Raw genomic sequence first — 15,000 nt, forward strand, 5'->3', positions numbered from 1 at the left:
GCCCCAGGTCTCTCCGGAGGCCACAGGCCCTATAGCAGCAGCGGAGGAGGAAGCTCCGGCAGCCACAGCGCCCGCTCCAGCCCGGCCCAGCCCTCCTCTCATCAGCACACCGCCACCATGTCTCTGGAGCACCGTATCAGCTGCCAGTTCTGTGAGCAGGACCCGCCGCGCGAGGCAGTCAAGACGTGCGTGACCTGCGAGGTGTCGTACTGTGACAGGTGCTTACGTGCCACGCACCCCAATAAGAAGCCGTTTACCAGTCACCGGTTGGTGGAGCCGGTGCACGACGCCCACCTGAGAGGCCTCACCTGTCTGGAGCATGAGAATGAGAAGGTTAATATGTATTGCATCGTGGATGACCAGCTGATATGTGCCCTGTGTAAGCTGGTGGGACGACACAGGGAACATCAAGTCTCCTCTTTCAGCGAACGCTTCGATAAACTCAAGGTGAGCCCCCCCCCACCAACCCCCCCAACCCCCTCCCCCTGCTATCTCTCACACACAGATCACACATTAACTGTACCCCTCAACAAACTGTGTTTGAAGGGTTTCATTCCGAAATGCAATATATACATTTTCAGAAATGTTGGTGAATTGACGTAAATTAAAAAGACATTTTGTGAAAGTGATAAAGGTATTATTGTTTTAGTCTTGCCATGACATGGGCTAATGAAAAACAAAACGACGGTGATTTTGTTTTGAAATATTGCAAGATCATTTTTTACTTCAGGGAGGCAAATGATCATGTTTTGTAGCAAAACGCTATATTTCCACCCCAAACAACATAATAATGTATCAATACATAAAACTATATTGTGCAAATATAACATCTCTGATTCATAATGTGGGGTGTGTTTCCTTTCCTTTTTTTTAAGCAACTTTTAGAACAATTTTATTTTTTACACTTTTTTTTACAGGCCTTTTACAGGCCTTTTCATACGGATAAATTGAGTTTGAGTTTGTTTATATACACTTTAGGGAAGACTTTAGGGAAGGCTTTAGGGAACGCTTTAGGGAAGGCTTTAGGGAAGGCTTTAGGGAAGACTTTAGGGAAGGCTTTAGGGAAGGCTTTAGGGAAGGCTTTAGGGAAGACTTTAGGGAAGGATTTAGGGAAGGCTTTAGGGAAGACTTTAGGGAAGGCTTTAGGGAAGACTTTAGGGAAGGCTTTAGGGAAGGCTTTAGTGAAGACTTTAGGGAAGGATTTAGGGAAGGCTTTAGGAAAGGCTTTAGAGAAGACTTTAGGGAAGGCTTTAGGGAAGGCTTTAGGGAAGACTTTAGGGAAGGTTTTAGGGAACACTTTAGGGAAGGCTTTAGGGAGATCTTTAGGGAAGACTTTAGGGAAGGCTTTAGGGAAGACTCTAGGGAAGGCTTTAGGGAAGACTTTAGGGAAGACTTTAGGGAAGGCTTTAGGTAAGGCTTTAGGGAAGACTTTAGGGAAGGCTTTAGGGAAGGCTTTAGGGAAGGCGTTAGGGAAGACTTTAGGGAAGGCTTTAGGGAAGGCTTTAGGGAAGACTTAGGGAAGGCTTTAGGGAAGGCTTTAGGGAAGGCTTTAGGGAAGACTTTAGGCAAGGCTTTAGGGAAGGCTTTAGGGAGGGCTTTAGGGAAGGCTTTAGGGAAGACTTTAGGGAAGGCTTTAAGAAATAATAAGAACGTTGAAAGTCTGCCTCAAATAATTTACGGGTCGGGGACGGATTGATTGTTATTGTAGGAGTGACACTGTTTACAGCCTCCTATGTTTGTTATTATAGGAGTGACACTGTTTACAGCCTCCTATGTTTGTTATTATAGGAGTGACACAGCCCCCTGTTTACAGCCTCTTATGTTTGTTATTATAGGAGTGACGCTGTTTACAGCCTCCTATGTTTGTTATTATAGGAGTGACACTGTTTTCAGCCTCCCATGTTTGTTATTATAGGAGTGACACTGTTTACAGCCTCCCATGTTTGTTATTATAGGAGTGACGCTGTTTACAGCCTATTATTGTTTTTCATGAGCTTGTTTGGAAAATGTCCTCTTTCGGGCCAACAGGAACAGATTTCACAGGCTCCAACAGGAAGAGAAACTGTTCAAGTGATCCATAACCAAAATCTCTATGACACTCAAAGCGTAACGCTCGTTAGCCAGCGTGTGAACAGCTGAGTGTGACAGCTGTGTATCACTGCGTCAGTCTGACTAAGCCAGGGGGTAGGCCTAAATGAATACGATAAGGTTCTGAATACGTTCATTTTAAGTGTGGGAAAAAATATTTAACTTACGACTGAACAGACAAATATAATGGAAATGATTCGCTAAATGACTCACTTTTGCGCCAGCTGCAAGAAACATATGGAACGTTCCATCCACCTGGACAAGGGATAATAGTGCATCTTGGGAAGAAAATAGTGCGTTGGATATCACATTTAGCAACAACAACAAAAAAAACATATTAAAGCACATCTAAATTAAATGTTTTAAATGTTTGATAAACAGATATATAACAGAGAGAGAGAGAGAGAGAGAGAGAGAGAGAGAGAGAGAGAGAGAGAGAGAGAGTCAATGTGAGAGAGGGAAAGAGAGAGTCAATGTGAGAGAGGGAAAAAGAGAGAGAGAGTCAATGTGAGAGAGGGAAAGAGAGAGTCAATGTGAGAGAGGGAGAGAGAGTGAGAGAGTCAATGTGTGAGAGAGAGAGAGTCAATGTGAGAGAGAGAGAGAGTCGATGTGAGAGAGGGAAAGAGAGAGAGAGAAAGTCAATGTGAGAGAGGGAGAGAGAGTGAGAGAGTCAATGTGTGAGAGAGAGAGAGTCAATGTGAGAGAGAGAGAGAGTCAATGTGAGAGAGGGAAAGAGAGAGAGAGAGAGTCAATGTGAGAGAGGGAAAGAGAGTGAGAGAGTCAATGTGTGAGAGAGAGAGAGTCAATGTGAGAGAGAGAGAGAGAGTCAATGTGAGAGAGGGAAAGAGAGATAGAGAGAGTCAATGTGAGAGAGGGAAAGAGAGAGAGAGAGAGAGTCAATGTGAGAGAGGGAAAGAGAGTGAGAGAGTCAATGTGAGAGAGGGAAAGAGAGAGAGAGAGTCAATGTGAGAGAGGGAAAGAGAGTGAGAGAGTCAATGTGAGAGAGAGAGAGAGAGAGAGAGAGTCAATGTGAGAGAGGGAAAGAGAGAGAGAGAGAGTCAATGTGAGAGAGGGAAAGAGAGAGAGAGAGAGAGAGAGAGAGAGAGAGAGAGAGAGAGAGAGAGAGAGAGAGAGAGAGAGAGAGAGAGAGAGAGTCAATGGAAGAGAGAGAGAGGGAGAGAGAGAGAGAGAGTGAGAGGGAGAGAGAGAGTCAATGTGAGAGAGGGAAAGAGAGTCAATGTGAGAGAGGGAAAGAGAGAGAGAGAGTCAATGTGAGAGAGGGAAAGAGAGAGAGAGAGTCAATGTGAGAGAGGGAAAGAGAGAGAGAGAGAGAGAGAGAGAGAGAAAGAGAGAGTCAATGTGAGAGAGAGAGAGAGAGAGAGAGAGAGAGAGTCAATGTGAGAGAGGGAAAGAGAGAGAGAGTCAATGTGAGAGAGGGAGAGAGAGAGAGAGAGAGAGAGAGAGAGAAAGAGAGTCAATGTGAGAGAGGGAAAGAGAGAGAGAGAGTCAATGTGAGAGAGGGAAAGAGAGAGAGAGAGTCAATGTGAGAGAGGGAAAGAGAGAGAGAAAGTCAATTTGAGAGAGGGAAAGAGAGAGAGAGAGTCAATGTGAGAGAGGGAAAGAGAGAGAGAGAGAGAGAGAGAGAGAGAGAGAGAGAGAGAGAGAGAGAGAGAGAGAGAGTCAATGTGAGAGAGGGAAAGAGAGAGAGAGAGCAAGAAAGTCAACGTGAGAGAGGGGGGAGAGAGACAATTACAAATTCCACCTAGACACTGTTGCACTAGAGCACACTAAAAACTATACCTACCTAAACATCAGCACCACAGATAACTTCCACAGAGCTGTGAACGATCTGAGAGACAAGTCAAGAAGGGCCTTTCTACGTCATCAAAAGGAGCATGAAACAGGAATTAGGATCAGGCAAAAAAATACTTGAATCAGAAGTAGATTTGTCCTCTATCGTTATTAGTACGACTTTGGCAGTCATGGAGTTCTGTCAGCCAGTGATTGTCTAGCAAATAACTGCTGATCTCACAGTAGTTTACTGTTAATTAACATAAAAACATTTATTATCTTCTGGCTTCTACATTTAAAAAAAAGTCAAATTAATCCATGTAATATAGCCAACACTTTCAAGATAAATCAATTATTTGTTTTAGAAAGATCTAAAGAAACATGATATGAAGAAAATGTAGTCTATTTCAGAAGAATAGATTCACAAACCCTGGGTTGTCCTTAAGTTCGGCCACGATCTGGCTATGCCATAATAGCCGTGGGCTACACTAGTTAATTTAGCAGACAAGATTTGCTTAGAGTTTTATAACATTTTGTAATATGAAAAATCTAATTGAACAGAATCAAATGGAAATGATATGTTCTCTAAATGAGTTGAGGGAGTGTTGCGTTTCTGTGTTGAACGGTTAACTAAGACACAGGTACTCCTATATGCTTCATTTACAGTTATTCATGTGACTTTAGTTGTTCTACAAATGTTGAGCTACATGTTTTGATTTTTAATACATTGTAAGGCTGAATGATGTGACTCTGATGATGATTTGAAGAAAGTCTCTTGAAAGGCCTGAGCTCTGACTGAACACACTTCATCAGTCTCTCATTCACAATGAGACAAGCACTTCATCAGTCTCTCATTCACAATGAGACGAACACTTCATCAGTCTCCCATTCACAATGAGACAAGCACTTCATCAGTCTCTCATTCACAATGAGACGAACACTTCATCAGTCTCCCATTCACAATGAGACAAGCACTTCATCAGTCTCTCATTCACAATGAGACAAGCACTTCATCAGTCTCTCATTCACAATGAGACAAACACTTCATCAGTCTCTCATTCACAATGAGACAAGCACTTCATCAGTCTCTCTAAACCAAAATACACACAGGTGAAACTATTAAGACAAAACCAACAGACAAACGAAAAAGGGATCGGTAGTGGCTAGTAGGACGGTGACGAGGACCGCCGAGCACCACCCCAACAGGCAGGGGAGCCAACTTTGGCGGTAGTCGTGACATCACCTACGTTGAGATGAACCTGGAGTAGAGTCCCCTCGAGTCCTCTCAGCCAGCTGGTACGGGGACCTTGTTCACAAACACAATCAGACTCAACAGAGCCCGAGGACAGCAACACAATTAGACCCAACCAAATCATGAGAAAAAAAAGATAATTACTTGTCACATTGGAAAGAATTAACAAAAAAACAGAGGAAACCAGAATGTTATTTGTTCCAAAACAGAGAGTACATAGTGGCAGAATACCTGACCACTGTGACTGACCCCAACTTAAGGAAAGCTTTGACTATGTACAGACTCAGTGAGCATAGCTTTGCTATAGAGAGAGGCCGCAGTCTCCAGACCTGGCTGTCATATACATAGACCTCATATCTATTGGGTGAAGTACCACTGTGTGCCATCACAGCAGCAAGATGTAGGATCTGTTGCCACAAGAAAAGGGCAGCCAGTGGAGCAGAAACATCTATATTATTTTAAAACTTTTGTGAGTGTAATGTTTACCGTTCGTTTCCGATTGTTTATTTACCCCTTGTTTATTGGCTTTGGCAATGTAAGCATATGTTTCCCATGCCAATAAAGCCCTTAAATTGAACTGAATGGAATTAGAGAGAGAGGGGGAGAGAGAGAGAGAGAGGAGAGAGAGAGAGACAGAGAGAGAGGGAGAGAGAGAGACAGAGAGAGAGAGAGGAGAGAGAGAGAAAGAGAGAGAGAGAGATGAGAGAGAGAGACAGAGCGAGAGAGAGAGAGAGAGAGAGAGAGAGAGAGAGAGAGAGAGAGAGAGAGAGAGAGAGAGAGAGAGAGAGAGAGAGAGATACAGAGAGAGAGAGAGAGAGAGAGATACAGAGAGAGAGAGAGAGAGAGAGATAGAGAGAGAGAGAGAGAGAGAGAGAGAAGAGAGAGAGAGAGAGGAGAGAGAGACAGAGAGAGAGGGAGAGAGAGAGACAGAGAGAGAGAGAGAGGAGAGAGAGAGAGAAAGAGAGGGAGAGAGAGAGACAGAGAGAGAGAGAGAGAGAGAGAGAGAGAGAGAGAGAGAGAGAGAGAGAGAGAGAGAGAGAGAGAGAGAGAGAGAGAGAGAGAGAGAGAGAGAGAGAGAGAGAGAGAGAGAGAGAGAGAGAGAGAGAGAGAGAGAGAGAGAGAGAGAGAGAGAGAGAGGAGAGAGAGAGAGAGAAAGAGAGAGAGAGAGAGAGAGAGACAGAGACAGAGAGAGAGGGAGAGTCATTATCATAATAGATGACTGTGCATTACCTAAAGCTTTTCTGTGTTCAGCCTTGCTGTGTCGACCCACTATACAAAAGACTGCTGAATCAGCTTGTTAAAACACGGTCTTGCTGAAGCTAATTCAACACTAAAGCTGCTTCACTGACCTGGTCTGCCAGCATGTGTATCCATATAGTAGTCATTTTTTAATGAACCTTTATTTAACTAGGAAACTCAGTCAAGAACACATTTTTATGTACAATGACGGCCTACCCAAACCCTCCTCTAACCCGGACGACGCTGGGCCAATTGTGCGCCACCCTATGGGACTCCCGATCACGGCCGGTTGTGATACAACCCGGGATCAAACCAGGGTCTGTAGGAGTGAAGCCTCAAGCGATGCGACGCAGTGCCTCAGACTGCTGCACCACTCGACGGCCTCAAGTCATCATGACCTCAGAGTTAGTGATGCAGGAGAGATAATGTATTAAAATGCCATGTTATAAGGTATAGTAAAGACTCATACTTATAACATATTATGTGTATCCACATTGTGTTAAATACAGTTCAGATGTGCTTATAATGTTGTGGTATAATGTGTCCATATAGTGGTGGGGATGACTTCAGAGTTCTACTGTTGTGTCAATGAGAGAAGTAGAATAATGGTTTGACTCTTGAGAGACATTACAGGAACCAGGCCGAAGATGCATAAATAATATAGCGTTTGTGTTCTCATCGTTGTTGAGTGACATTACCTAAAAGAGAGAGGGACAGAAGCATCAACAGATGTTGTTGTTTACCTTCTCCTTATACTTTATGCACTGATTTAGATATTATACTGTCTGTCTGATATTATACTGTCTGTCTGATATTATACTGTCTGTAGAGCTCTTTGTTCCATTGATGAGCCACCCCCCCCCCCCATCGTTTCTTTGAGGATATGAATGTGACCTCTCTCTCTCTCTCTCTCTCTCTCTCTCTCTCTCTCTCTCTCTCTCTCTCTCTCTCTCTCTCTCTCTCTCTCTCTCTCCCTGTCTCTAAGGTGGCAGTAGACACACAGCTCATTTGAATATTATAAGGCTTTGAACTTGGTGACTTTGATCTCTCTATCCCCAACCTGGGAAGGGACCAGCTCTGATCATATCTCTCTCTATCCCCAACCTGGGAAGGGACCAGATATCTCTCTCTATCCCCAACCTGGGAAGGGACCAGATATCTCTCTCTATCCCCAACCTGGGAAGGGACCAGATATCTCTCTCTATCCCCAACCTGGGAAGGGACCAGATATCTCTCTCTATCCCCAACCTGGGAAGGGACCAGATATCTCTCTCTATCCCCAACCTGGGAAGGGACCAGATATCTCTCTCTATCCCCAACCTGGGAAGGGACCAGATATCTCTCTCTATCCCCAACCTGGGAAGGGACCAGATATCTCTCTCAGATGGGAAGGGACCAGATATCTCTCTCTATCCCCAACCTGGGAAGGGACCAGATATCTCTCTCTATCCCCAACCTGGGAAGGGACCAGATATCTCTCTCTATCCCCAACCTGGGAAGGGACCAGGTCAGATCATATCTCTCTCTATCCCCAACCTGGGAAGGGACCAGATATCTCTCTCTATCCCCAACCTGGGAAGGGACCAGATATCTCTCTCTATCCCCAACCTGGGAAGGGACCAGATATCTCTCTCTATCCCCAACCTGGGAAGGGACCAGGTCAGATCATATCTCTCTCTATCCCCAACCTGGGAAGGGACCAGATATCTCTCTCTATCCCCAACCTGGGAAGGGACCAGATATCTCTCTCTATCCCCAACCTGGGAAGGGACCAGATATCTCTCTCTATCCCCAACCTGGGAAGGGACCAGATATCTCTCTCTATCCCCAACCTGGGAAGGGACCAGGTCAGATCATATCTCTCTCTATCCCCAACCTGGGAAGGGACCAGATATCTCTCTCTATCCCCAACCTGGGAAGGGACCAGATATCTCTCTCTATCCCCAACCTGGGAAGGGACCAGATATCTCTCTCTATCCCCAACCTGGGAAGGGACCAGATATCTCTCTCTATCCCCAACCTGGGAAGGGACCAGATATCTCTCTATCCCCAACCTGGGAAGGGACCAGATAGGGACCAGCTCTGATCATCTCTCTCTATCCCCAACCTGGGAAGGGACCAGATATCTCTCTCTATCCCCAACCTGGGAAGGGACCAGATATCTCTCTCTATCCCCAACCTGGGAAGGGACCAGATATCTCTCTCTATCCCCAACCTGGGAAGGGACCAGATATCTCTCTCTATCCCCAACCTGGGAAGGGACCAGATATCTCTCTCTATCCCCAACCTGGGAAGGGACCAGATATCTCTCTATCCCCAACCTGGGAAGGGACCAGCTCTGATCTATCCCCAACCTCAGATATCTCTCTCTATCCCCAACCTGGGAAGGGACCAGATATCTCTCTCTCTATCCCCAACCTGGGAAGGGACCAGATATCTCTCTCTATCCCCAACCTGGGAAGGGACCAGATATCTCTCTCTATCCCCAACCTGGGAAGGGACCAGATATCTCTCTCTATCCCCAACCTGGGAAGGGACCAGATATCTCTCTCTATCCCCAACCTGGGAAGGGACCAGATATCTCTCTCTATCCCCAACCTGGGAAGGGACCAGATATCTCTCTCTATCCCCAACCTGGGAAGGGACCAGATATCTCTCCCCAACCTCAGATATCCCCAACCTGGGAAGGGACCAGATATCTCTCTCTATCCCCAACCTGGGAAGGGACCAGATATCTCTCTCTATCCCCAACCTGGGAAGGGACCAGATATCTCTCTCTATCCCCAACCTGGGAAGGGACCAGATATCTCTCTCTATCCCCAACCTGGAAAGGGACCAGATATCTCTCTCTATCCCCAACCTGGGAAGGGACCAGATATCTCTCTCTATCCCCAACCTGGGAAGGGACCAGATCTCTCTCGCTCTCTCTACCTATCTCTCCATGTCTCTATTTCTCCCCAACCTGGGAGGGACCAGCTCAGATCAGCTCAGCAAACTTTCTAATCTTTTCTGTCTGGGGAAATTGAAGGAATAAAACTCTTATTTGTACATAATTAAATGAGATGTGGTGACAGATGATAAGGTCACGTATTGTAATAACAGTGAGACATTCAGAGAAATGACAGAGAAACACACACACGTATTAACTCTCATGCCCTTCAATATTGACATTACATAAACCCTTGACACTACGCTGACACTGCCCTCTAACTGACCTGCTGTACTACTAACTGACCTGCAGTACTGACCTGCTGTATTACTAACTGACCTGCTGTATTACTAACTGACCTGCTGTATTACTAACTGACCTGCTGTATTACTAACTGACCTGCTGTATTACTAACTGACCTGCTGTATTACTAACTGACCTGCTGTATTACTAACTGACCTGCTGTATTACTAACTGACCTGCTGTATTACTAACTGACCTGCTGTATTACTAACTGACCTGCTGTATTACTAACTGACCTGCTGTACTGACCTGCTGTATTACTAACTGACCTGCTGTATTACTAACTGACCTGCTGTATTACTAACTGACCTGCTGTACTACTAACTGACCTGCTGTATTACTAACTGACCTGCTGTATTAGTAACTGACCTGCTGTACTGACCTGCTGTATTAGTAACTGACCTGCTGTATTACTAACTGACCTGCTGTATTACTAACTGACCTGCTGTATTACTAACTGCCCTGCTGTATTACTAACTGACCTGCTGTAATACTAACTGACCTGCTTTATTACTAACTGACCTGCTGTATTACTAACTGACCTGCTGTATTACTAACTGACCTGCTGTATTACTAACTGACCTGCTGTATTACTAACTGACCTGCTATATTACTAACTGACCTGCTGTACTACTAACTGACCTGCTGTATTACTAACTGACCTGCTGTACTGACCTGCTGTATTACTAACTGACCTGCTGTATTACTAACTGACCTGCTGTATTACTAACTGACCTGCTGTATTAGTAACTGACCTGCTGTATTACTAACTGACCTGCTGTATTACTAACTGACCTGCTGTATTACTAACTGACCTGCTGTATTACTAACTGACCTGCTGTATTACTAACTGACCTGCTGTACTGACCTGCTGTATTACTAACTGACCTGCTGTATTACTAACTGACCTGCTTTACTGACCTGCTGTATTACTAACTGACCTGCTGTACTGACCTGCTGTATTACTAACTGACCTGCTGTATTACTAACTGACCTGCTGTACTGACCTGCTGTATTACTAACTGACCTGCTGTACTGACCTGCTGTATTACTAACTGACCTGCTGTATTACTAACTGACCTGCTGTACTGACCTGCTGTATTACTAACTGACCTGCTGTATTACTAACTGACCTGCTGTATTACTAACTGACCTGCTGTATTACTAACTGACCTGCTATATTACTAACTGACCTGCTGTATTACTAACTGACCTGCTGTATTACTAACTGACCTGCTGTACTGACCTGCTGTATTACTAACTGACCTGCTGTATTACTAACTGACCTGCTGTACTACTAACTGACCTGCTGTATTACTAACTGACCTGCTGTATTAGTAACTGACCTGCTGTACTGACCTGCTGTATTAGTAACTGACCTGCTGTATTACTAACTGACCTGCTGTATTACTAACTGACCTGCTGTATTACTAACTGACCTGCTGTAATACTAACTGACCTGCTTTATTACTAACTGACCTGCTGTATTACTAACTGACCTGCTGTATTACTAACTGACCTGCTGTATTACTAACTGACCTGCTGTATTACTAACTGACCTGCTGTAATACTAACTGACCTGCTGTATTACTAACTGACCTGCTGTATTACTAACTGACCTGCTGTATTACTAACTGACCTGCTGTATTACTAACTGACCTGCTATATTACTAACTGACCTGCTGTATTACTAACTGACCTGCTGTACTGACCTGCTGTATTACTAACTGACCTGCTGTATTACTAACTGACCTGCTGTATTAGTAACTGACCTGCTGTATTACTAACTGACCTGCTGTATTACTAACTGACCTGCTGTATTACTAACTGACCTGCTGTATTACTAACTGACCTGCTGTACTGACCTGCTGTATTACTAACTGACCTGCTGTATTACTAACTGACCTGCTGTACTGACCTGCTGTATTACTAACTGACCTACTGTACTGACCTGCTGTATTACTAACTGACCTGCTGTATTACTAACTGACCTGCTGTACTGACCTGCTGTATTACTAACTGACCTACTGTACTGACCTGCTGTATTACTAACTGACCTGCTGTATTACTAACTGACCTGCTGTATTACTAACTGACCTGCTGTATTACTAACTGACCTGCTGTATTACTAACTGACCTGCTGTATTACTAACTGACCTGCTGTATTACTAACTGACCTGCTGTATTACTAACTGACCTGCTGTATTACTAACTGACCTGCTGTACTGACCTGCTGTATTACTAACTGACCTGCTGTATTACTAACTGACCTGCTGTATTACTAACTGACCTGCTGTACTGACCTGCTGTATTACTAACTGACCTACTGTACTGACCTGCTGTATTACTAACTGACCTGCTGTATTACTAACTGACCTGCTGTACTGACCTGCTGTATTACTAACTGACCTGCTGTACTGACCTGCTGTATTACTAACTGACCTGCTGTACTGACCTGCTGTATTACTAACTGGACCGCTGTATTACTAACTGACCTGCTGTACTGACCTGCTGTATTACTAACTGACCTGCTGTACTGACCTGCTGTATTACTAACTGACCTGCTGTATTACTAACTGACCTGCTGTATTAGTAACTGACCTGCTGTACTGACCTGCTGTATTAGTAACTGACCTGCTGTATTAGTAACTGACCTGCTGTATTACTAACTGACCTGCTGTATTACTAACTGACCTGCTGTAATACTAACTGACCTGCTTTATTACTAACTGACCTGCTGTATTACTAACTGACCTGCTGTATTACTAACTGACCTGCTGTATTACTAACTGACCTGCTGTATTACTAACTGACCTGCTGTAATACTAACTGACCTGCTTTATTACTAACTGACCTGCTGTATTACTAACTGACCTGCTGTATTACTAACTGACCTGCTGTATTACTAACTGACCTGCTGTATTACTAACTGACCTGCTATATTACTAACTGACCTGCTGTATTACTAACTGACCTGCTGTACTGACCTGCTGTATTACTAACTGACCTGCTGTATTACTAACTGACCTGCTGTATTACTAACTGACCTGCTGTATTAGTAACTGACCTGCTGTATTACTAACTGACCTGCTGTATTACTAACTGACCTGCTGTATTACTAACTGACCTGCTGTATTACTAACTGACCTGCTGTACTGACCTGCTGTATTACTAACTGACCTGCTGTATTACTAACTGACCTGCTGTACTGACCTGCTGTATTACTAACTGACCTACTGTACTGACCTGCTGTATTACTAACTGACCTGCTGTATTACTAACTGACCTGCTGTACTGACCTGCTGTATTACTAACTGACCTACTGTACTGACCTGCTGTATTACTAACTGACCTGCTGTACTGACCGGCTGTATTACTAACTGACCTGCTGTATTACTAACTGACCTGCTGTACTGACCGGCTGTATTACTAACTGACCTGCTGTACTGACCTGCTGTATTACTAACTGACCTGCTGTATTACTAACTGACCTGCTGTACTGACCTGCTGTATTACTAACTGACCTGCTGTACTGACCTGCTGTATTACTAACTGACCTGCTGTATTACTAACTGACCTGCTGTATTAGTAACTGACCTGCTGTATTACTAACTGACCTGCTGTATTAGTAACTGACCTGCTGTATTACTAACTGACCTGCTGTATTACTAACTGACCTGCTGTATTACTAACTGACCTGCTGTATTACTAACTGACCTGCTGTACTACTAACTGACCTGCTGTATTACTAACTGACCTGCTGTATTACTAACTGACCTGCTGTACTACTAACTGACCTGCTGTATTACTAACTGACCTGCTGTATTACTAACTGACCTGCTGTACTACTAACTGACCTGCTGTATTACTAACTGACCTGTTTACTTGTTCGTTATGTCTCTCTAGAGTCTGGCGATAATGGTATGTCTCTCTAGAGCCTGGGGATAATGTTATGTCTCTCTAGAGTCTGGCGATAATGGTATGTCTCTCTAGAGCCTGGGGATAATGTTATGTCTCTCTAGGGCCTGGGGATAATGTTATGTCTCTCTAGAGCCTGGGGATAATGTTATGTCTCTCTAGAGCCTGGGGATAATTTTATGTCTCTCTAGAGCCTGGGGATAATGTTATGTCTCTCTAGAGCCTGGGGATAATTTTATGTCTCTATAGAGCCTGGGGATAATGTTATGTCTCTCTAGAGCCTGGGGATAATGTTATGTCTCTCTAGAGCCTGGGGATAATGTTATGTCTCTCTAGAGCCTGAGGATAATGTTATGTCTCTCTAGAGCCTGGGGATAATGTTATGTCTATCTAGAGCCTGGGGATAAGGTTATGTATCTCTAGAGTCTGGCGATAATGGTATGTCTCTCTAGAGCCTGGGGATAATGGTATGTCTCTCTAGAGCCTGGGGATAATGTTATGTCTCTCTAGAGCCTGGGGATAATATTATGTCTCTCGAGCCTGGGGATAATGTTATGTCTCTCTAGAGCCTGGGGATAATGTTATGTCTCTCTAGAGCCTGGGGATAATGTTATGTCTCTCTAGAGCCTGAGGATAATGTTATGTCTCTCTAGAGCCGGAGGATAATGTTATGTCTCTCTAGAGCCTGGGGATAATATTATGTCTCTCTAGAGCCTGGGGATAATGTTACGTCTCTCTAGAGCCTGAGGATAATGTTATGTCTCTCTAGAGCCTGGGGATAATGTTATGTCTCTCTAGAGCCTGAGGATAATGTTATGTCTCTAGAGCCTGGTGATAATGATATGTCTTTAGAGCCCGGGATAATGTTATGTCTTTAGAGCCCGGGGATAATGTTATGTCTCTAGAGCCTGGGGATAATGATATGTCTCTAGTGCCTGGGGATACTGATATATACAGTTGAAGTCGGAAGTTTGCATATGCCATAGCTAAAGACATTTAAACTCAGTTTTTCACAATTCCTGACATTTAATCACAGTAATCCCTTAGGTCAGTTAGGATCACCACTTTATTTTAAGAATGTGGAATGTCAGCTTTTATTTCTTTCATCACATTCCCAGTGGGTCAGACATTTACATAGACTCAATTAGTATTTGGTAGCATTGCCTTTACATTGTTGAACTTGGGTCAAATGTTTCAGGTAGCCTTACACAAACTTTCCACAATAAGTTCTGTGAATTTTGTCCCATTCCTCCTGACAGAGCTCATGTAACTGAGTCAGGTTTGTAGGCCTCCTTGCTCGCACACGCTTTTCCAGTTCTGCCCTCAAATTTTCTCTGGGATTGAGGTCAGGGCTTTGTGATGGCCACTCCAATACAGTGACTCTGTTGTCCTTAAGCCGTTTTGCCAGAACTTTGGAAGTTTGCTTGGGGTCATTGTCCATTTGGAAGACCCATTTGCTACCAGACTTTAACTTCCTTGA

General features: G+C 44.2%; 1 protein-coding gene across 4 annotated transcripts in view; it reads left to right on the forward strand.

Annotated features, from left to right (window-relative positions):
- Positions 1-15,000, forward strand: part of LOC124011016 (probable E3 ubiquitin-protein ligase MID2) — a 228,549-nt gene that overhangs the window by 89,538 nt on the left and 124,011 nt on the right. For all 4 annotated transcript variants that reach the window (XM_046323930.1, XM_046323932.1, XM_046323933.1 and 1 more), the window contains exon 2: positions 1-447. This exon is cut by the window's left edge and continues 362 nt beyond it. In XM_046323930.1, coding sequence (XP_046179886.1) covers positions 1-447 — 447 coding nt within the window. The remainder of the gene's footprint in view (positions 448-15,000) is intronic.

The sequence above is a fragment of the Oncorhynchus gorbuscha genome, linkage group LG23 (genome assembly GCF_021184085.1).
Source record: "Oncorhynchus gorbuscha isolate QuinsamMale2020 ecotype Even-year linkage group LG23, OgorEven_v1.0, whole genome shotgun sequence".
Classification (NCBI taxonomy): domain Eukaryota; kingdom Metazoa; phylum Chordata; class Actinopteri; order Salmoniformes; family Salmonidae; genus Oncorhynchus; species Oncorhynchus gorbuscha.